Source organism: Cebidichthys violaceus, unplaced genomic scaffold (genome assembly GCF_023349555.1).
Source record: "Cebidichthys violaceus isolate CVI_PGR_0920_01 unplaced genomic scaffold, fCebVio1.0.p SCAF_634, whole genome shotgun sequence".
Classification (NCBI taxonomy): Eukaryota; Metazoa; Chordata; class Actinopteri; order Perciformes; family Stichaeidae; genus Cebidichthys; species Cebidichthys violaceus.
In genome coordinates this window covers 1-21,831 of record NW_027176855.1, presented here as the reverse complement: position 1 = coordinate 21,831, position 21,831 = coordinate 1, and the positions used below count along the sequence as shown (strand labels likewise).

The window sequence follows — 21,831 nt, the reverse complement described above, 5'->3', positions numbered from 1 at the left end:
AATAATACTAATAATTAATAAAGACACACAGTAATCATCACTGCACTTAATAACAATAACTTATAATACTAGTAACTAATAAAGACACACAGTAATCATCACTGTAGAGGTGTTTTCTCTCTGTAGTCTGTTTCCTCTTTAATAAACGGTGTTCTGTTTATAAACGCAGGATTGAATTCTACCGGTGGAATGAGTGTGTCTTATTTATAAATTATTTGCATCTGTAGGTTTTGAAACTGATTGTGATGTCATTATTAATTAACCCAGAATATGATTATGGTTTCTCTTGAATACTGAATTAATTTATTAGGCTCAATGTTTCAGGTTAAAATTAAATGATAAAACTCATCAAACACTCAGGAATGATCAGCCTCACGTGACTGAATAAAATGATGATCAATGATGTAAAAAAACTCTCTCTCACTTTAATTGTATTCATAATAAAAGTTATTGAGGGAAATATCAGATCATGAAAAGACAAATCTTTCTAACAAATGAAAAAAGTTGTTTGTGGTCCTTTTGTTGTTCAGTCTACAATGAACATATTTAAACCAGATGGTGAATCAGAAAACTATTCAAATATAAAACTTGAGTTTAATCTGTGATCTGTCTTCGCTCTGGTATGAAACTCCACTGATATTTAAAATCTAATAATAATTTAAAAAATATGTAAAATCTGATCAGTCCGATTGGCTGCAGTGTCCAATCACATAACTGATGAACAATGAGGGGGCGTGTCGGCCGTTAAAACGCTTCCTGGAAGACTGTTCTTGTGGCTCCGAGCGAGGAAATGACAATTAAGAGACTTGGGATGTACCCTATAACCCCGAGCTCTCACACCAGCCACGCTCTCACTCTTATCAGCCTGTCCTGCTATCTTCTGCCTCCGCTGCTCCTCCTCAACCTCTTACCATCCTCATTGCACTTTGTCCCTGCAATAAATCCCTCATTTACTCTACACTCTGTGTGTCTGTACCTGTGTTTTATTCACCAATTACTGATTGTAGCAGTTTTATTAGAATGATTTAACAAGTTGACATATTATTACCATTGTTATGGTAATAATACATCATTACCATTGCCAGTGTACACTTGTCAATGCTTGACGGGCGTGACGCGCTACAATTTAAAGTTGAGCTGGACTCAACTTTTTATGTTTTTGTTTACACTTTTTATGTTTTGTTTCCACACCTTTTTGATAATCTCCTAATTATAATTAAAAAATAAAGCCACATACAGTAAAAATCACATCTTAATCCACATATTTCAACTCTCTATGCATCACCAACCATTACAATTTTAAAGCAATAATTGTTAAGGTCCAAGTCAGTTCTTAACTAACTGCCATCTAATGACGGCACCTCGGACTCTCATAAATCTACGCTGCATTTCTTCTCAAGGAAATGTGTATTATTTCACTGGATCCATGAAAAACCTAACTCACTGTAGGAAGAGTTTTTTTATGGGTGTTCCAATGAAAAGCTAGGTGCCAAAATAAAAGGAATTAGTGCAAAGAGCAAACTAAATCTTTCTTTTCTCCTTGTTTTCATTTTAGATGAAATAATACATACATTCATTTAGCAGACGCTTTTTTCCAAAGTGACTTACAATTCAGATTCTATCACATTTATACACCGTAGGCACAGGAGCAATTTTGGGGTTAAGTGTTTTGCTTAAGGACACACGTACATGCGACTAGCAGAGCCAGAGCCGGTGGTCGAACCGCCAATCCTCTGATTGAAGGACTGCCCTGCTCTCCACTTAGCCACAAGCTCTCCCTGTGTCTGTAATATAGACACATGCACTCGTCAGAGGCAGATGTTACATGACCCTGCAGCATATATACTGTAAAGTTGTGATAAAGACCCAATTTTAAACAGAAACCATTTTATGAGCAGCTGTATCCTTGTCTCTGCATTAAAACACTTAAGACACTTGTATCCCTTGTCACCAATACTTCCAATACACCAATCTTGATAGCTACAATGCTATCACATGCATTGAGAAAATAAAGGAGTTAATGCTTCATGCTGGGAGAAATACTCCTCCTTTACCATCGCAAAACTCAGTTGCAAGCTAAAGAAAATCAGAAGCAAACTGAACAGCTGCACCCCCCTGGTGATCGCTGCGTGTTTGGCTGACATCTCGAAGTGGATGACGACACACCACCTCAAGCTCAACCTAGACAAAACTGAGCTACTGTTCCTCCCGGGGAAGGGTTGCCCGCACCGGGACCTGTCCATCACCATTGATGATACCGTGGTGACGCCAACTCGGACTGCGAGGAACCTGGGTGTGACCCTGGATGACCAACTGTCATTCTCAGCAAACATTTCATCCGTTACACTCTCCTGCAGGTTCCTGCTCTACAACATCAGGAGGATTCATCCCTTCCTGACTGACGAGACGGCGCAGGTTCTCATCCAGGCTCTTGTCATCTCCCGCCTGGACTACTGCAACTCTCTACTCGCCGGAGCCCCGGCGTCGGCCATCAGACCTCTGGAGCTTGTCCAGAAAGCCGCAGCTCGCCTGGTGTTCAATCGCCCCAAGTTCTCCCACACAACTTCCTTTCTCCGTTCTCTACACTGGCTACCTGTAAGAGCTCGCATCCAGTTTAAGACTCTGGTGCTAGCCTACAGGGCAGTGAAAGGAACAGCTCCTTCGTATCTCCAGGCCATGGTCAAGCCCTACACCCCCGCAGTCGCTTTGGATAAAAGCGTCTGCTAAAAGACTGTAATGTAATGTAATGTATTGATTAATCCCATAATATCCACATGTGTTGACAGTGTGACCTGCTCTGTAACTCCATCTCTCTGAGCTTCAGTCACTTCAAACTGTAAACCACGTCTTGTGCTGTTGAACCATGAGCTCTCTGTATTGTTTCACAACTACTGTTCATACTTAAGGCTGATATAATAATCACTCAATGACAACAACAAACTTACAACAAGATAGAAAAACACATTTTTAAATGTTTGTGATCCAGATTGTTATAACTTTTTGTTATATGAACAGAAAAACAAAGATAAAAGTGTTTGTTTGTGACTATTCACCTCTCCATCAAGTTCATTGAATATTATGTTACAAAGAAAGCCCCGTTACTTTGCTGTATCTGTGGCGCTGCACTGACTGCTGTGATTGATGCTCATTGCTCCTCTCCTCCAGGTGGAGGCGCTGTAGGACAAACAAACAACTGGTTTTTGAATGTTTTCATGGGAACTAGAATATAAAGAAGCAGTGATGAAGCTGCTGTAACATGTAACATGTATCAGCAGTAGAACGAGTGTGAAAAGACTGAGTCCCGCTGTGTTACTCAGGCTGTACTACAGCGTCTATTCACAGGCGCGATCCCACTACTGAGCGGCACGGGGGCTTTGACCTGCTCCGTCTCCGACCTGGGTCGGTGCACCCCTCCTTAGACGACCCGGTGGTCCCGGGCTCCCCCAGGAGCACCATACCGATACCGAACTTAGTGCGGACACCCCGATCTTCATAGTCCGCTGCAGGTCAGAGCTCCTGAGCTCAAACGATCCTCCAGCCTCAGCCTCCCGGTAACTTGGATTACAGGCGCGCGCCACCGCACCCGGCAAGAGAATTATTCGTTCAGAGAGGTTTGGGTTTTTACAAACGTGACATCATCAGGGTGTACGATCAAGCAGCATCTAATGATGGAAAAAAACCTGCAGCTGCAACGTTGAAAGCTGATCAGTATTTGTACGATTTACCTAAAACCTTATTTCAATAATGACTAATACTTTATCTCGTATCTTTAAACATCTGTGTGCTCAGTATGAGTTTGTATCATCCACAGTCATGCACAGTTGATGTTTTTCATAATGTCAGCAGATTGCATGATACAATAACTTATATTCACAATCTGTTATTCAAATATAAAGAAGTTATGCTTGTTCTAACGCTTAATAACAAGACAGTTGGGCTGAGTAGCTTAAAAGTGGATCACAATGTGACATATTTTCTTTATTTGAAGAATAAAATGAATACGTTTCTGGAACTACTTTTGTCTCCAACATTTCTACAACAAAGGTGCAACATGACACTTCAATTTAGGTGTGATGAGGTTTAAAAAGCCCTTTAACCTTTTCTGGATTCAAAACTTCTTAGCCTACTATCACCTGAAGAATATATCAAGGATTAGAGGACTTATGTCTCAACAGGATTTGGAAAAACTTGTCCATGCATTTATCTTCAGTAGACTGGACTACTGTAATGGTGTGTTTACAGGTCTCTGTAAAAAGTCAATCAGAAAGCTGCAGCTGATTCAGACTGATAGTCAGAACTAAACATGGAGAAGCAGCGTTCAGTTTTTCTGCTCCACATATCTGGAACAAAGTCCCAGAAAGCTGCAGGTCTGCTGAGACCCTCAGCTCCTTTAAATCAAGACTGAAGACGTTTCTGTTTGCTGCTGCCTTTGATTGAACCAGATTCAAGGATATTAATCAATTTCTGCATTTTACTACTGCTGTATTTTATTTCTTAAACTGCACTGCAACTATTATTCTGTTTTTAGTGTTTTAATGACTGTTTTTAATGTTTCAATGAATGTTCTTGATTGTTTTTAAATCTCCTTTTCTTTTGCATTATGTTTTGATGCTTTTAATGGTTTTATGTGAAGCACTTTGAATTACCTTGTTGTTGAAATGTGCTATACAAATAAACTTGCCTTGCCTTGCCTTACCTAGACTGGTAATTTGTTGTTATTTATGAGCCTCTGGTTTATTTAGTGAAGTCTGGTTCAACCACACAGACAACAAATGAAAGAAGTTGTGTGGTTGAACCAGACTTCACTAAATTAGTTCTCTTGTCAGGACTTTGTAGATGTGTACTGACCGAGCTCTCTTTACATAAAGCAACTTTTAACCTTTTCTCAATAGTCCGTTGTGTTCCTTTATTTCCTACAGCTTTATATCAACAGTGAATTGAAAGTTTAATGTAGAAAAACTTGTGAAATGAAGTTAAACCTCCAACTGTTAAGTTCAGCTTTAGTGTCAAGATAATGTGAGACATGTTTTCCTCTTGTGTTCAGTTTTCATTAGTGAAGCATGTTCAGGGCTGAATGTTGGATTACTTCACATTACACAGTCACTAGACTGGACTTCTCCTGTACTGCTAACAGTCACATCCACATCTGGATCAGTGGACAAAGAATTTAGCTCAACTGTTTACAATGTTTTCACTCTCATCATAGAGAGGACCATGTGACTCATAAAAAATAACATAACAACTCTCCATTATAACTTTACCCAAGTTAGAGAGAACACGACTCTGGAGAATTTGAACCCAAACGCAAAGCATGCTGGGAAGAGTGATAACAAGCTCACAACCTTTCAGTGTTCAAACTTCTGAAATGGTTCAAAAGTTCAAAAATAATTATTCTCACTTTGTACTGAATAAAAACTAGACTTTTCTATATTTTGTATATATATATATATTCTAGGTATATATATCAACAGTGCATGACTTGGAAGATTAATGTAGAAAAATGTGTGATATGAAGTTAAACCTACAACTGTTTATTTCAGCTTTAGTGTCAAGAATTATTTCTCACTTTGTACTGTGAGAAATTTTTCACTATTTTTAGTTTATTTTTCACTTTTTCGTGACATCCAAGCATCTACAGAGTGCCAAATGACCCTGACAAGTGGTTATGCCAAAATGTTTGAATACTTTATTTTTTTTAAATATGTAATATCTTCACTCTTCCTCTGCTTATATGTAGGTGTCATAGGTGCCACAAGCTGCCAGTGTCACCACTAGTCAGAGTAGTGCCACTAGGCGTCAGACGGGTGCCACTACTAGTCAGGGAAGTGCCGCTAGGCGTCAGCCGGGTGCCGTCAGCCGGGTACCACTAGGCGTCAGAGGATTGTCACCAGTAGTCAGAGGAAAGTAAGACAGGTAGTCCGGATGTAAAAAAATGTCAAAAAAGTCAAGGCGTGAATGATCGTATGCAAGACAACTGTTAGTCTATGGTGCAAGCACATACCAGGGTAACATTAGAAGAAAAATAAATAAATAAAAATAAATAAATGTGGGCTGATGGGAGTATGCGATTTCATATTAATTTATCCATGTACACAGCAATAATCAACTTTTCGATTAATCTGTGGATTGTTCGATGCAATACAGTTCGTAATATAGTTTAATCAAAATCCTATCGTGACAACAATAGGTGTTCTCAGGAAATGTGGCTCCACCCACTCAGCTCGGCAGCTTATTGACAGGTGCCGAACGAGTGCCGCTCGCTAGCCACAGTTGTGGCACCTGACTGGCGCTTGCCGCTGAAGTGCCAGTGCCACAAGGAGGATCTGGCTGTCTCTCGGCTCATGTCTCTTAAGCCCGAGGGTCCCCCAATTGGGGGACGTAGTACATAAAAACTTAGAGAGTTTTGTGTTAAAAGTAACTGGCAGAGAACCCACGAAGAACGAATATAATGATGTTATAGTTATACAGAAACCTCAGCGTCCTGGGAACAACATGAACTAGGTCACTTCTACATGAGACAAACACATCTCCCATCAGCCAAGCAAACAAATAACAAAATATCATAAATCATAACTCAATATGACTGGAAAAGACCGGAGAAAACAGCTGCTACTGTCCATTAGCAACATGCAGCATGAAAAAGCATGTCCGCTTGACGGAGATTACGGACATATCTTCCATTTCTCTCTCCGGTAAACCATCGCAGAGATATTCAGCTTCGAACACAAAAAAGTCACACAGCTTTCATCAAATATTGTACTCACTTTTGGTCGAATCTCAGCGAAAAAATGAAATATCTCCGTACTTCCACTGCTTGGTATGTCCAGCTGCATGTGCTCCGTGTGAATCCGTTTGATTCGTGTCTCTCCGACACTCCTCGGCTTCTTGGGAGGGTTGGAAGCTCAGCAAATTAGATTTCAGATCTGCCATCAGATGGGACGTTTATCATTCCCATTGGCTAATAGTGCTGTCAATCATCTAGCTTTCAATTCCAGGCAATTCTATTGGCTCCTACGGTTCGAAGGAGATCTCAATGGTGAAAATCAGAGAAAGGGGGGCTGAGGTACAGCCCTAAACAGAGAGAGTGGGCTGAATCTGAAGCAGTATGTGACCATAAAATTACCATAAAAAGGGCTTAGAAAGAGCTTAAAACACTCAAAAAAAGCCCAATCTTCTGTCTTTTGATTCATTGAACATCAGGAGTGATAAACAGAAGTGATATAGAGTGTTTTTTAATTTAAAAAATATTTTTTTATTCAAATATTGGAATATTTCATCAGTTTTGCAATTTTATATGCTCTATATTTTAGGAATGTTTCACTGTATCTATGTATAAATGTGTATAGAGAGCCTTTATCAGTTGTTATAAGAGCTGGGAATATTTTAAATCTTGGATTTCCATAATTTCCAAAAAAAAATATCCTGAAATTGCTGTTTTTCCCCAGCGAGCTGTAGAATTTTCCAAGTTGTGCTGTGTTCTATCTTAATCTTATGTTAACCTGTAACATATATACTGATATTTCCATGACTTTTCACATTTCAAATATATATACTTACACTCCGTCTGAGTGAGACAAACGGACTGTTTGTCTCACTCAGACGAAGTGTCGGTCTGTCTGTCTCACTCAGACGGAGTGTCTGTCTGTCGACCTCACTCAGACGGAGTGTCTGTCTGTCGGCCTCACACAGACGGAGTGTCTGTCTGTTTGCGTCACTCAGATGGAGTGTCTGTCTGCTGGTCTCACTCAGACGGAGTGTTTGTCTGTCAGCCTCACTCAGACGGAGTGTCTGTCTGTCGGCCTCTCTCAGTCGGGGTGTCTGTCTGGTTGTCTGTCTCAGTCGGGGTGTTTGTCTGGTGAGACAGACAACCAGACAGACACTCCGCCTGAGTGAGACAGAGAACCAGACAGACACTTCGCCTGAGTGAGACAGACAACCAGACAGACACTCCGCCTGAGTGAGACAGTGAGACCGACCGGCCCACACTCCGCCTGAGTGAGGCAGTGAGACCGACAGACCGGCCGACACTCCGTCTGAGTGAGACAAACGGACTGTTTGTCTCACTCAGACGGAGTGTTTGTTTGTCCGTCTCACTCAGACGGAGTGTCTGTCTGTCGGTCTCACTCAGACAGAGTGTCTGTCTGTCGGCCTCACTCAGACGGAGTGTCGGTCGGTCTGTCGGTCTCACTCAGACGAGTGTCGGCCGGTCTGTGTAACTCAGGAGGAGTGTCGGTCTGGTTGTCTGTCTCACTCAGGCGGAGTGTCGGTCTGGTTGTCTGTCTCACTCAGGAGGAGTGTCTGTCTGGTTGTCTCTCTCAGTCGGGGTGTCTGTCTGGTTGTCTGTCTCAGTCGGGGTGTCTGTCTGGTCAGACAGACAACCAGACAGACACTCCGCCTGAGTGAGACAGAGAACCAGACAGACACTCCGCCTGAGTGAGACAGACAACCAGACAGACACTCCGCCTGAGTGAGGCAGTGAGACCGACCGACCAGCCTACACTCCGCCTGAGTGAGGCAGTGAGACCGACAGACCGGCCGAAACTCCACCTGAGTGAGGCAGTGAGACCGACCGACCGGCCAACACTCCGTCTGAGTGTGACAAACGGACTGTTTGTCTCACTCAGACAAAGTGTCGGTCTGTCTATCTCACTCAGACGGAGTGTTTGTCTGTCGGTCTCACTCAGACGGAGTGTCTGTCTGTCTGTCTGTCTGTCTCACTCAGACGGAGTGTCTGTCTGTCGGTCTCACTCAGACGGAGTGTCTGTCTGTCGGCCTCACTCAGACGGAGTGTTTGTCTGTCGGTCTCACTCAGACGGAGTGTCTGTCTGTCTGTCTGTCTGTCTCACTCAGACGGAGTGTCTGTCTGTCGGTCTCACTCAGACGGAGTGTCGGTCGGTCTGTCGGTCTCACTCATACGGAGCGTTGGCCGGTCGGTCTCACTCAGACGGAGTGTCTGTCTGTCTGTCTAACTCAGACGGAGTGTCGGCCGGTCGGTCTCACTCCGTCTGAGTGAGACAAACAGACATACACTCCGCCGGGTGAGACAGTGAGACTGACCGGCCGACACTACGCCTGAGTGAGGCAGTGAGACCGACCAACCGGCCGACACTCCGTCTGAGTGAGACAAACAGACAGACTCTCCGTCTGAGTGACGCAGACACACACACACTCCGTCTGAGTGACGCAGACAAATACACACTCCGCCTGAGTGAGGCAGTGAGACCGACCGACCGACCGGCCGACACTCCGTCTGAGTGAGACAAACGGACTGTTTGTCTCACTCAGACGGAGTGTCTGTCTGTCGGCCTCACTCAGACGGAATGTCTGTCTGTCGGCCTCACTCAGACGGAGTGTCTGTCTGTCGGCCTCACTCAGACGGAGTGTCTGTCTGTCGGTCTCACTCAGACGGAGTGTCGGTCTGTCTGTTTCTGTCACTCAAACCGAGTGTCTGTCTCACTCATACCGAGTGTCTGTCTGTCTCACTCAGACAGAGTGTCTGTCTGTCGGTCTGTCTCACTCAGACAGAGTGTCTGTCTGTCTGTCTCACTCAGACATTGTCTGTCTCACTCAGACAGAGTGCCTCTCTGTCTCACTCAGACAGAGTCTGTCTGTCTCACTTAGACCTTAGTGTCTGCCTGTGTCACTCAGAACGAGTGTCTGTCTGTCTCATTCAGACCGAGTATCTCAGATAAAGATGTACAGACAAAAGATTGAACAAGTGAAAGTTTTTTGGTTTGTTAGGGTGTGGTTTGACAATAAATTAACATGGAAAGAGCATATTCAGAGGATAGTTATAAAATATAAAAAGATTTTAAATGTAATGAGGTGTCTAACCGGGTCAGAATGGGGAGCCAGCAGGTCTGCAATCAAAAATATGTATATCGCTCTGATGAGGTCAGTCCTTGATTATGGTTGTGTGGTATTTGGATCAGCTGCAAAAACTTCACTAAAGAAGTTGGAAGTGTTGCAATCCCAAGCTCTGAAACTGTGTTGTGGTGCTTTTAAGACAAGTCATATGGCTGCTCTTCAGGTGGAGGTGGGTGAAATGCCGCTGCATTTGAGACGCAAGCTCTTAACTATGAACTACTGTCTGATTATGTCTTATGTGTTGTGTCCTGTAGGGGGAGAGCTGGAGCAGCAGCATCAGCAGTCAGGCCAGAGAGATCAGCCAAACCTTCCAACAAATGAAGCTCTAGTGTAAGTTCAGACAGGAAGACTATACTCATGCGTGCCTAAGCCCATAGGTTATTTACCATACATCTGCCGTCACTCATGCATGCACACATTATTTCCTTGTTCACAATCATATGTCACATAGTTTTGTTAGTGAGTAGGCACATAAACTAAGTCACAGTAGAAATGTATTAGCACAACTACATTTTCCATCACAATATTTAAAGTCATTCTCTACAAGGATTGAGTGAGAGGCTCGTTTAATCGGTTTACTGGGTCGATATCTGAGTCAGATTAACCTTTAAAAGATAAGAGAGACGAGACCAGAATTAAAAGAGATCCGCATATAAAATATGCAATAATATTTATTGTCATAAAATCAGGATTAATTTTTTTCCTTTTTAACGTCAGTTTTCTCAAAGAGGTGCATCTTTCATAATGTTTAGTTAGAGGTTGTGGTTCTTTAGGCAGGAAACCTCAGGGAGAAAATATATTCAGTAAACTGGTTTATTGTTGGCAATAAACTTTTTAAAATGTATTAAAGTTAGACGTACATAATTCAAACAGCTCATTCTGAAGATTTTAACCACACAATGGCCAATATATAACACATCTATCTAGTGAATGACTGCATGTAAAGAGTGATTTGTGTATTTTTCTTCCTATAGGACACAGAGAGCACTCATTTCTACTCTTTTGAATTAATGAAGACGGGAGAGGCTCCAGAAAATATAAAGAAATTTGGGCTGCAGTTGAGGCCGAGGCGGATGAGATGAGTGTGTCTGCATCTGGTTCACAAACTATGAGAATTTATTTCTAGGGCTAACTCTGGTTGTCACAGCAGACGGTCCTCACTGATGTAGTCGACCAAAGGTCTCACAAGGGCAGATGGTGGGAGGCTAAAGTCAGTTATCTCTACTATATCTGGAGATGTGTTTGTTTTAGTTCAGTCATGTGGTAACAACTTGACAAAAACAGAAAATTATTGCATTCTGAAGATTTTATTGACAACAATGTACATAAAAAAACACACAAAATTCAAGTAAGATGAAGTGCAAAGGTAATGCTTCAAAGACATTAATGCCAATCAGTCAAAATTTAAAAACCTTGAGAATAATTCACATTTTAGTACATTAAAATGATTATTTCACTTCTAATGCTGAACTCCTATGAAAATACACAGAAATAATAAATGCTGCAGTTCCAGTAAGCCTTCATATCCAGTTTGTGCACAATGCAAAGCAGAATGTGGAAATCCAAAGTCTTTTTGTCTTCACACCGTACTCTTGATGTCAAGGACTATGGAGTAACTGACCAGCTGAGTGACTTCCTTACTGTTGTTCTCCGTCACTGCTGGCTTCTTCACCTCAGGAGAGCCGGGCTCCTGCATCAGAGATGTCAAGGCCGAGAGAGACTCCTTTTTCTGGATTATATATATATGTATATATATATATATATGTATATATATATATATATATATATATATATATATGTATATATATATATATATATATATATATATATATGTATATACATATATATATGTATATGTATATGTTGAGAGCAAGAGTGCAGAAGTAAGAGAAAAGAAGGAAACAGGTTGAGATACTGTGCTGATTTCAGATTTGTATAATAAATACTAATAATAAAATACTTATTTATAATGAAAAAGGAACTTGCATGTTAACTGAATTTAGTCTTAGCTTATATTGTGAGCTGCTATTTCCTTTGCTGTAAAATGAAACAAAAAAGATTGTGTGAATCATGTGAATAATCCTGTTTTGAATTATTATTATTTTTTCAAGGAGCTTGTAGGGCTGATGTGATGCACATTTTAGTTGACAAAATATTATAAAAAAATTTATTTTCAGTGACACAGTGGACGTAGACACCCGCGTTCACTACTTGATTGGTTCTTAGCAGTCACAACGTGTCCTTCCCTGATTCGTCACACCCCTATCACGTGACCCTTACCCGGAAATTCACAAACAACAGCCTTGATTACAGATCGACTACCAGGTTAATTTAACATGGACAACTGATTACAGGCGTTTATTTTTTTTTATTAGTGTGGATGTAGACTCAGGGAGCCGCAACAGAGGGGCTGAAGAGCCGCATGCGGTTGCCGACCCCTGCACTAAAGTTTCCTCACAGTAAATAAAAGTAACAATACATACAGAAGTGGTATGCATATTATCACCATTTTTTTATTATAATATATTACTAATACTACTACTATTACTACCACCACTAGTATTATTATTATGACTCTTAGAATCAGTCAGGCTAAACATGAACTCTCTTGTTTACCCCATTATTAACTCACCTGTTCATTAGGAGAATATGTTGCTCCATCGTTCCCATTCTTCTTGATGGCCTGCAGCTCCATGCTGGCTTGCTTCCAACTCCCAGTGCCAAAGAGGAGTTTTGTAATCCTGGCTAAAGTCCCAACCCGGAAGTGCCTATTAGCTATAACTTTAAATAATGAAACCGCGGGACAGTAAGGTGCGGTGCAAAAAGGCAGCAATTCCTCAAGAAAACAACAGGTCGCGAGTTTACATTGTTTAAAGTTATTATTTGTTTCTTTCCCCAGACTAAGCCATTCATTCAAAGCACTTCATTCCTTGTTGAAGAAAATCATCATATAACTTAGAATTAAACTAAAGCCATGGTCTGATTCTTAGAAATATTGTTTTTGAATAGTCCAAAAGTCAAAAGAAAAAGATGAAACTGACAGGTGTTTAAGAGACTAAAAACAGCTTACACATTCATTTAGAACATTTTGAAATGATTTAGTCTGCAGCTCTGCAACAGTCAACAAGTACATTCTTATGTAATACAAAGAGCACAAACCTTTGTGTTTCTGGTTTTCGAGCAGCTTGTGTCTTTGGCAATGCGGGGGTTCCCCTCAGATTCAACTTCAATGGTTTTGCGTTGCATTCAATAAAACACTCTAACATATAGTGTGACAGCTGACGTCAGTGATGTTGAGTTATGTGAAGCTTTTTTAAAAGTTGAATTGGATGCAGGAGTCATAAAATACATTGTTGCTAAAACATCTGCTACAACTCCATCTTTAAACAAGAGGATTACACAGAGTCAGCTGGAGTAATTAAATGAGTCCATATACAATGTGAAGCATTTCCACGTGTCCTTGAGTTCTGGGAAATAAGACGACACATTGGACGGATTATAAACACTTTTTCGATGCATTTAAAAAGCACCTATTCTGCTACCACATTTGTCACATAAATCCTTATTAGTTTTGTGTAATAAAGCTATTTCATGAAGTAATCATGCATTACTCTGGGTTTGAAAAACCAACAAAAATGTATCTTTCGCCACACACAATAAATCTAAAAGTCTATTGTCATGCTGGTGTTGAGGATGTAATGATATTACACATCAAAAGAAGTATAGGGGGAAAAGAAACATGGAGAAAAAACATTGCTGAAAAAAAGACCAAAAAGAGAAGTTTAGCCTGAGGGTGGCACCAGAGGAGCAGCCATGTTGTTACAAGTTTATCTCATGCTGCAGCTTGAGACAGAAAGCTCTCAGCACTGATATTCATGTTTGTAACATATTAATGGACGAAGGGGATGTTTACACACAGCAGCATGATTCACCAGTAAATTAAACTCATTATATGAGACCCCCCCCCCCCAATTCAACCACTGTACACAGCGCTCACAGTGAACACACATGCAGTTGCCCTGTACTGTTTGTACTGCATGTACTGTGTTCTTTATTCACTGCGGTGGTTTGAAAAGTGAAACCCAGAGGATGAAATGAAGATGGAAGAATCCTTACTGAAGAGCACTAGTTGTTTTTACAAACTATGGACACAACAGAGGAACCTTAGAAATAAATGTATGCCTCTGTATTGCTATTCATTTTTGGTCTTCATCGTCATTATTTTCCCAGTTTAGGAGTATTTAATTATAGTCAAATAAACAGCAGCATAAAACAAACCGACCACTGTGGATGAAGACAATGTGACAGCATGTTTTATCTCCACAATGTCAGACTGAACTTTTTTGTCATGAACATAAAGTCACCATTGCTGCAGAAACGTCTCCCCCTACATTTAGATGGTCAACAGCTATTAACACAAACATTGAATCTGTGAAACATACTGTATTAGGTGTTGTCTCCACTTTTCAACAGCTTGAATGGAGTTTGCTATCTATTTGTCAGTTCCACAACTTTGGTCCTGTCACTGCTGTCAAAATGTAGATGTGTAGATGTGACTTTACACAACACAAATAAAATAAAAAATACATGCTTGTGAATCAGTGAAATATTTGTCAATCATGGTGCACAGTTATGGATCGTCTCCAATAAAAACTGTATGTATGAGACTTCCACATGTGTTTACTCAGACATTTATTCTTATTTGTTGGAGCCAGCTCCAGAGGTCTGATCCTCCTGCCAGATCCGCTGTATTTGCCATGACGCAGGTTAAACCTAGTGCTCCACCAGCCCACTGTATCTCCCGGCATTGGGTTTTTTACAAACCAAATCTGACCCGCCACCAGGCAGCAACCTCCTATTCTGCTGAGTGAAGCCAAGTCTCCAAGCCAGTCTTAAAATTTGCATTCTCTCTACTGACCAGCAGGGGGCGACTCCTCTGGTTGTATAGAAGTCTATGAAAAAAATGACTCTACTTCTCTCTTGATTTATTACCTCAGTAAACATTGTAAACACAAGCTTATGTTCTCAATCTCTAGTTTCAAGTCTTCTTAAATACAGCATGATGTTCATTTAGTAAATTATGGTCCATTTAGAGTCAAACAGACCATAAAGCAAAGTATGCTTTAGGGCGGGGCTTACTGTGATTGACGGGTTGCTGCTGCTACCAGAGACGTATACGGCGTCTCTACGTCAGTCATCCGCATTCCAAATATGTAACTTCTGTTCATTGGCTGCACAAAAACATGGCGACGGCCGTAATACAAGATGGTGACGGCGGAATCGCCGAACTCGAGGCTTCAAAACGTCAGTCCACAAACCAACGGGTGACGTCACCATGACTATGTTCACTTCTTATATACGGCCCATGCCCACCACAGCCGGCAGCTGAAGCTCCGTTTCTCCAGAGTCATCATACTCCCTCCTGGCAAAGCCGTCCCCCCGTCAGCAAGGAGGACCAAACAAAGACATGAGTCACTCCCTCCTGTGACTGATGACTGAATTTAGATTGTATGGATCCAGTAGAGGAGTTGAAACGCTGCCCTGCTTCAGACATGACACACTGCTCCTTTAATGCTCTTGTTATTTACTGAAATGTCATACTGAGCAACCTCAATAAAAGTGGATAAATGATGTTTGAATTTGTTCGAATGTTTAGCCAAGCTTACTCTTACAAGCATAATTTTTTATCTCGGACTGATCAGATATGATTTATCAATAACAAATGAAAGCCGCCCCCCCCCCACACACACACACACACACATTTTTCCTTTACTGACCCTTTCTCCCTCATCTTCCCCCTGTTGTTCTCCTTCGTTCTCCTGTCATCTCCTTTCATTCTTTCCTATTCTCTCTATATGTATTTTCTCCACAGTCCAATTCTCTCTCTCTCTTCTCCACCACCCTCCCCTCTTCCTCTTCATCCTACTCATCCTCCTCCCCGCTGTCATCCTCTGTCTCGACTTCTACCCAGTTCCAGCAGAGGCCCGCGGGCCAAAGCGGGGGGAGAGTCGGCCTCAGAGCTCCATAAATCCAGCCTGTAATCAGTGTGTCCCGGCCATAATGAGCAGGAGATAGAGAAAATATGCAGATTATCTCCCATCACTGCGGGGATGAGGGGGCAGACAGTTTGGATACACGCTTTCTTGAGTCTGTTCCAGTGGCATAAATATCTGTCTTTACATGGAAACATGACATGAGCAATAACACACGTTATAATAATAATAATAATATTATTATATAATAATAACACACACATGCTCACTTTGAAGGAAGCCACAGCTCCCTTTGGTGCACCTGTAACGGTTCTGATATACTATTTGTAATATTATTCAATAAAAGAGTTTAAAAAAAAGTGTATTTAGTTGAAATTATATTTGAATTAAATTATTAAAATATCTGCCACTATAAATTATACATTCCATAGAGTGTTTTTGTGCACCAGTGCAATAGAGCATTTTGTTTCCATTTAATTGAGAAATTTGCAGTTGAATCATATGAAATAGTTAAAATACTGAAAGTAGTGTAAGTGGCAGTCAAAATTGTTTCAGTTCAATTGTAAGCACTGAAAGTGTCAATTAAAGCAACAGCACTGAGTGAAGTTGAAGCAAAAGCACTGAAAGGAGTTGAAGTTCATTGATGATTAGAGCTGGAATTGTTTAAGTGGAGTACATGGAGTAACATTGTGGATGAACAGGGGATATTGTGGGAGTTAGAAAAGCTGCATTTTGGTTTTATTTTAATTTTTTTTTTAAGTGAAGACCTGTAAGGGTTTGAGGAGTCCGTTCTGAGTTGTAATGAAGGACGCTGAAGTGGCAGTTTAGTGGAGGTGCTGAAATAATCTGGAGCTTCAGTTTAGTGTAGGTGCTGAACTAATCTTAAACTTCAGTTTAGTGGAGGTGCTGAACTAATCTTAAACTTCAGTTTAGTGGAGGTGCTGAACTAATCTTAAACTTCAGTTTAGTGGAGATGCTGAACTAATCTTAAACTTCAGTTTAGTGGAGGTGCTGAGTGAAGCTGAAGGGTCTGCAGAAGTGAAAGTGCTGAAAGAAGTTGGATTGTTGCGATAAAGGTGATTAATTGAGCTTGAGGTGTCCTACAATATATGTGTGCCACTTCAATGGATAAAGAGAAGGAAGATGTTTCAGATGAAGTGTAAGCACTGTAAGCAACATTAAGAGTGTAAGTGCTGCAAAAACGTAAGTGAAAGCATTGAAGCTGAAGTGTCAATTTAAGAGAAGTTGAAGTGCTGAAAGCAGTTGAAATGATTGAGGTGTTTGTGATCGATTGACTGTGATTGAGTTGGGGGTGTACTACCAGTGCCATTGTGGCTTCATGTTTTCATTTTATACATATTTCCTATGCTTATGTCTGTCTGTCTCTGTTGCAGAGTTGCTTTACCAAACTGTCCTTCTCTAACCTCTGCCTTAGTATTCAGAATCCAGCAGCTCCAAATTAGTCATCGCTGCACACGGCCCCCTCTGGACAGATTTATAGAGCTAGCCTTGAACGCTGGGCTGTTGCTTGTGGAGCTGAGCCCATCTTGTTCAAGGAGGAGAGGACTTCAGTCGGTCTGGTCTCTTCTATCAACGCTACAAACATATCTACATGAGTTATTGGACTGGATTTCAGTTCTGAGCTCTCATTTCTGCAATTACTGTGTAATCATACAGCAAAAAAATTAAGATACTTAGTAAATTATAGGTTGAAATACAGAAACTACAAGTACTGTGAAGAACCAGAAGCTTTTCCTGGATGTTATCACTAGGTGTCCAGCTAAACTGTGCTACTATATAGCTTTTTAAATGATTTCAGTTGGATAAATTTATTTCCTTTATCTTTCTTTACTTTTTACATATACTACGATACACTACACTACAGTATACTGAGATACATGGTGGCTGGTGGGTTTCATGTGTACTGGGTTATTTTATGATAAGTAAATACGTAGTGCCAGGTGCATGCAGCCAAAGAAAACAAGAAAAACTAGAGGAGGTTCTTCAAAGAAAAAAATAAATGATGGTTTCGCAACTACTTAACAAACCAGAATATAGGCTTTTTATATATAGGCTTTTTATTATTTATCAGTCCACAAAGCTTTGATCTAAAACGATCTGGGCTCTGTGGCATTTCTGATGTTCATTTTAATTTATAACTATGTTTTCACACTGCCCACTGCGGTTTAACGCACTGCGTTTGTCACTTTGTAAGAAATAACAAATGCACACAAGCTGTTATTGTAGATGGTGTTTTACTCAAAAGTAGAAGGTTACATTCTGTGGCAGGGTTGTAATGAGAACTAAGTGGTCATTACTGCAGAGATATGAAGTGATCAGACAGCAGCTGTGTTCCCACAACAATCCCTCCCTCACTGCCCATCTGTCTATCCATCCTTTCACTCCCACACACACACACACACACACACACACACACACACACACACACACACACACACACACACACACACACACACACAGACACACACACACAGACTTCACGAGGTACCGCAAACATCTAAATAAAAAAAGCCTAAACCCTCACAAAAATACATTTTATATCTCCTTAACTGACCGAACTCTTCCTGACAGCAAAAGTAATATCTGAAAAAAATGAAACACTGTACAACCTCTAAATCAAGATAATAGGATACACGCTGCTCCTCCGCGTGGTGATTTGTGGCGTTGTTAGTCAAGAGAAGCAGCTTTTTCATTTCCTCTTATTAAATCCGTCTATCTGTCTGAAGCTCAGATAATGATTAATTAATAATGAATATTATCAACAAGAGTGAATCTAAACCTCTCTGTGCTTTGTGCATTAACACGTGTACCTGTGTGTGTGTGTGTGTGTGTGTGTGTGTGTGTGTGTGTGTACACGTGATTCTGGTGGAAAAAACAACTTTCAAGGCCTTTGCGGATACACACAACAAACTAGTCACAGTAACCAAAGAAGCTGTTTTTATTATGATATGTAAAGATAAAATAAACGTATTGACAGCCAGAGATCAAAATGGCCGCTGTCTTTGTAGCTGCATGTTGATTTAAGCCCTCTCCTTCATTGTTAGATAAACCAAAAACTGCAACTTTATTATTTTTATCTCTATCCAAAATATTAAAGTTTTCGCCTCACTTTTTACTTTTGGTGGGCTAAAATTTCTGCTTTGCTGAAATTAAACTTCGGCAACTATGTAACCAAGCCGTCACTTTGAAAACAGCTTCTTCTTGTAACCGATCACTGTCTCCAGATGAATATTCTTCTTTGGCTGTCCATGGCAGCTACGTGGCTAGCTAACAAGAGGGAAAGTTATGTCCCGCGCTATCACTCTTTTTCTGCTTCCAAGGTGGGGGTCAGCGGGTGTGTCACCCCCCGTCCAGGTGGAGGCATCTGATTGGCTTGGACTCCTGACAGCAGCTCTCCCACGCTGCCGCAGTAGAGCAGGGAACGCATGGGCCACTTCTGAGGAGAGAGACAGCACACTGGGTTAGCTCCTCATGCTAACATGATTAGCACCGCGATATGTGGTGAACCTGCAAACCAGTCAAGACCGAGAAATTAAGCCGATGCGGAACTGCCGAAAACTGCAGTTCTTCAGCAGCTCCACACTCGAGCCACTCCCCATAAACACCCATATTAAAATGCACAACGTTACAGTGGAAATAACTATGTTTACAAAAGCTGGTACAAAAACGGTTTTGGTGTCTAGTTCCCCCATTCATGATAACAGGGGGTGAATTTTTAGAGAACTTGAATCACATTAAGGCTTAAAGTTATATATAATAGAGGGTGTGGCCGCTTTGAGTGACAGGCTGTGTCACCCGGTGGCCCCTCAGCTCCACACACGATCCACCTCTTTGCCCATTTTTGGATTAGCCGAGAGTTTGTCACTGCCAAGATGGTGACAGCGGTAACCAACCACTTTGAACTTCACAATTGCACTTCAGAAATGTGCGGCGTCATGGAGACTATGTCCACATATTATACATTCACACCAAATCGGGTGTTGCAGCGCTCAGGGCGGGGTTGAGCGGCGCCGTGGGAGTGTCACTTAAATGGCCCATTAGTGTGACGTCATGTCGTGGACTTCAAACCCCCTACAATCCAGAAGGTGGCGGTAAAAATAAGAAGAAGAGGAACTTTAACCCTTGACCCTGACCTAACACTAAAAACAAATGGACACAAACCAAAGGAAGCTTCTTAGTTTAATAAGCATAGACTGCAAGCCAGACAAAAGCATCGAAGCTGGGAACACAAAATAAACCGAGTTAAGGAACCGTCAGGGGAGAAGACAGCAGCTCAATGTTCTCGAACTCCAGACTGTACAGACAATACCTCAGCTCAGCTGGAAATTGCTGGTTAGCTTAGTTTTTTCAGTAGGCATATAATATTACAACTTTCAATGTCTTTGCTTCAATCTTTAACCAATCTTTCTGGTTGGGGCCCCCAAAGTGAGATCAGGCCCTTGGCCTGTCTCACCTAACGGTCACATAGGGTGATAATCATCTCCAGCGGGTCATGTCCTGTGTATGTCTGACAGTTAGTGTAATGCACTCAGCATGACAAGCAGTGCGTTGTTGTTTCCTGTCCTCACCTTAACAGGATGCAGGTATCCGCCCGGCCTGGAGGGCAGGGTGTGCTCGGCCGGCGTCGCTCCCTGGTCCAGCGTCTCTGTCAGGTGAGCTATGTAGTTAGTGGCCAGAACCAGAACATCCAGCTTGGACAGCTTGGTGTCTGGTGGGACTGAGGGCAGAGCGGCCTGAGGACAGAGGAAGCACGGCGGACAAGCTTATCAAATCTAAGAGTGAGACCTTTAACAATTTTCTACTTTTTAGTTCCATCTTTAACTGAGTGAACTGAAAATGGAGGGGTGGCAAGATGGATTAAGTTTTAAAGATATTATTTTTAAAAACTTTTTTTTTTTCTTCAATAAGTGCAAACAAGTGTGCAACACATACACACAAATACATGTTTGGCATAAAATGATCTTGAGTCATCCACAACATAAACTCAAAGAGCACGGCTCTGTTTGAAATCGCATTCGAAACATGCTATTCATACGACTGCATAGTAGGTGGAATTTGTGTTTGTGAGAATTGCCTGTATACTACATCTATATATGTATGAGTATGCAAAGTGAGCTTACTGGACATACTCAACTGGCCCAAATTGCATTGCGTCTCTTAAGACTGTCCAATGGCTGACTGTAGGGAAGACAGTTTAAATAATTACACGTTGGATAAAATAATTACGAATGATAGCGAGCAACATTAAGATACAGTTAAGAGAAAAAAAACGTACTGTACTGTAAAAAACATTACTGAAATATCAAATTACATTAATTTGCCTTCAAACAATACTGTTAATTATTACATTCACTGGCAGAGGTTACGTTGGTTCACATTTGTATTCAACGGTAGCTCGGACCGGTAACATCGTGATCAATGCTGTCGAGTGATGCAGAGAAGACGTTCTGCTTGAGTATGCTTCAGTGTTAGTAGTCTGCTGTTAATGGCATTTATTTATGAATTTAGTATTCAGTACATACTTATTGAGTGTGTACTACGCATTACGTTCGTATGCGATTTCTAACCCTTTCTCCAGGTGCAAAGCGCTATAGACCGGGGACACAGCCAATCCAGTTGATACAGCAATAGCTTAACTCAGTTGAGTCAAATCAATTGTTAACGGCGAAGAGACAGTTTGTCGAGAGAACAGCACAACAGAGATATGAGAGCGATGACCGCATGGTGAGCAACTGACCTCCTACTTTCTGGCTGCAGACTGTGACTGTTGAAAGATTGTTTAGTGTTTACCATACGAGTGCCATACAAGTTCAATGTGTCTGTATGTTAAAAGTATCCCACATTGCTGCAACGGTATGGAAATGCACGTTGTTGATTATATTTTATTTGACAGACGTAGGGGTCGGCTACAGGACGCACTTTAGACTTTATGAAGGCCTTTGCTGGGAGA

The 21,831-nt window shown here is 41.3% G+C and overlaps 1 protein-coding gene across 1 annotated transcript; it reads right to left on the bottom strand.

Moving 5' to 3' along the window:
• Positions 1-18,069: 18,069 nt before the first annotated feature.
• LOC137890237 (transcription factor 24-like) lies at positions 18,070-20,614 on the bottom strand (the record flags this gene model as incomplete). The annotated part of the gene is made up of 2 exons (XM_068734397.1): positions 18,070-19,317; positions 20,450-20,614. Coding segments are annotated over 2 exons (303 nt in total), but the record flags the coding sequence as incomplete, so codon positions are not given.
• Between the last annotated feature and the right edge of the window lie 1,217 nt (positions 20,615-21,831).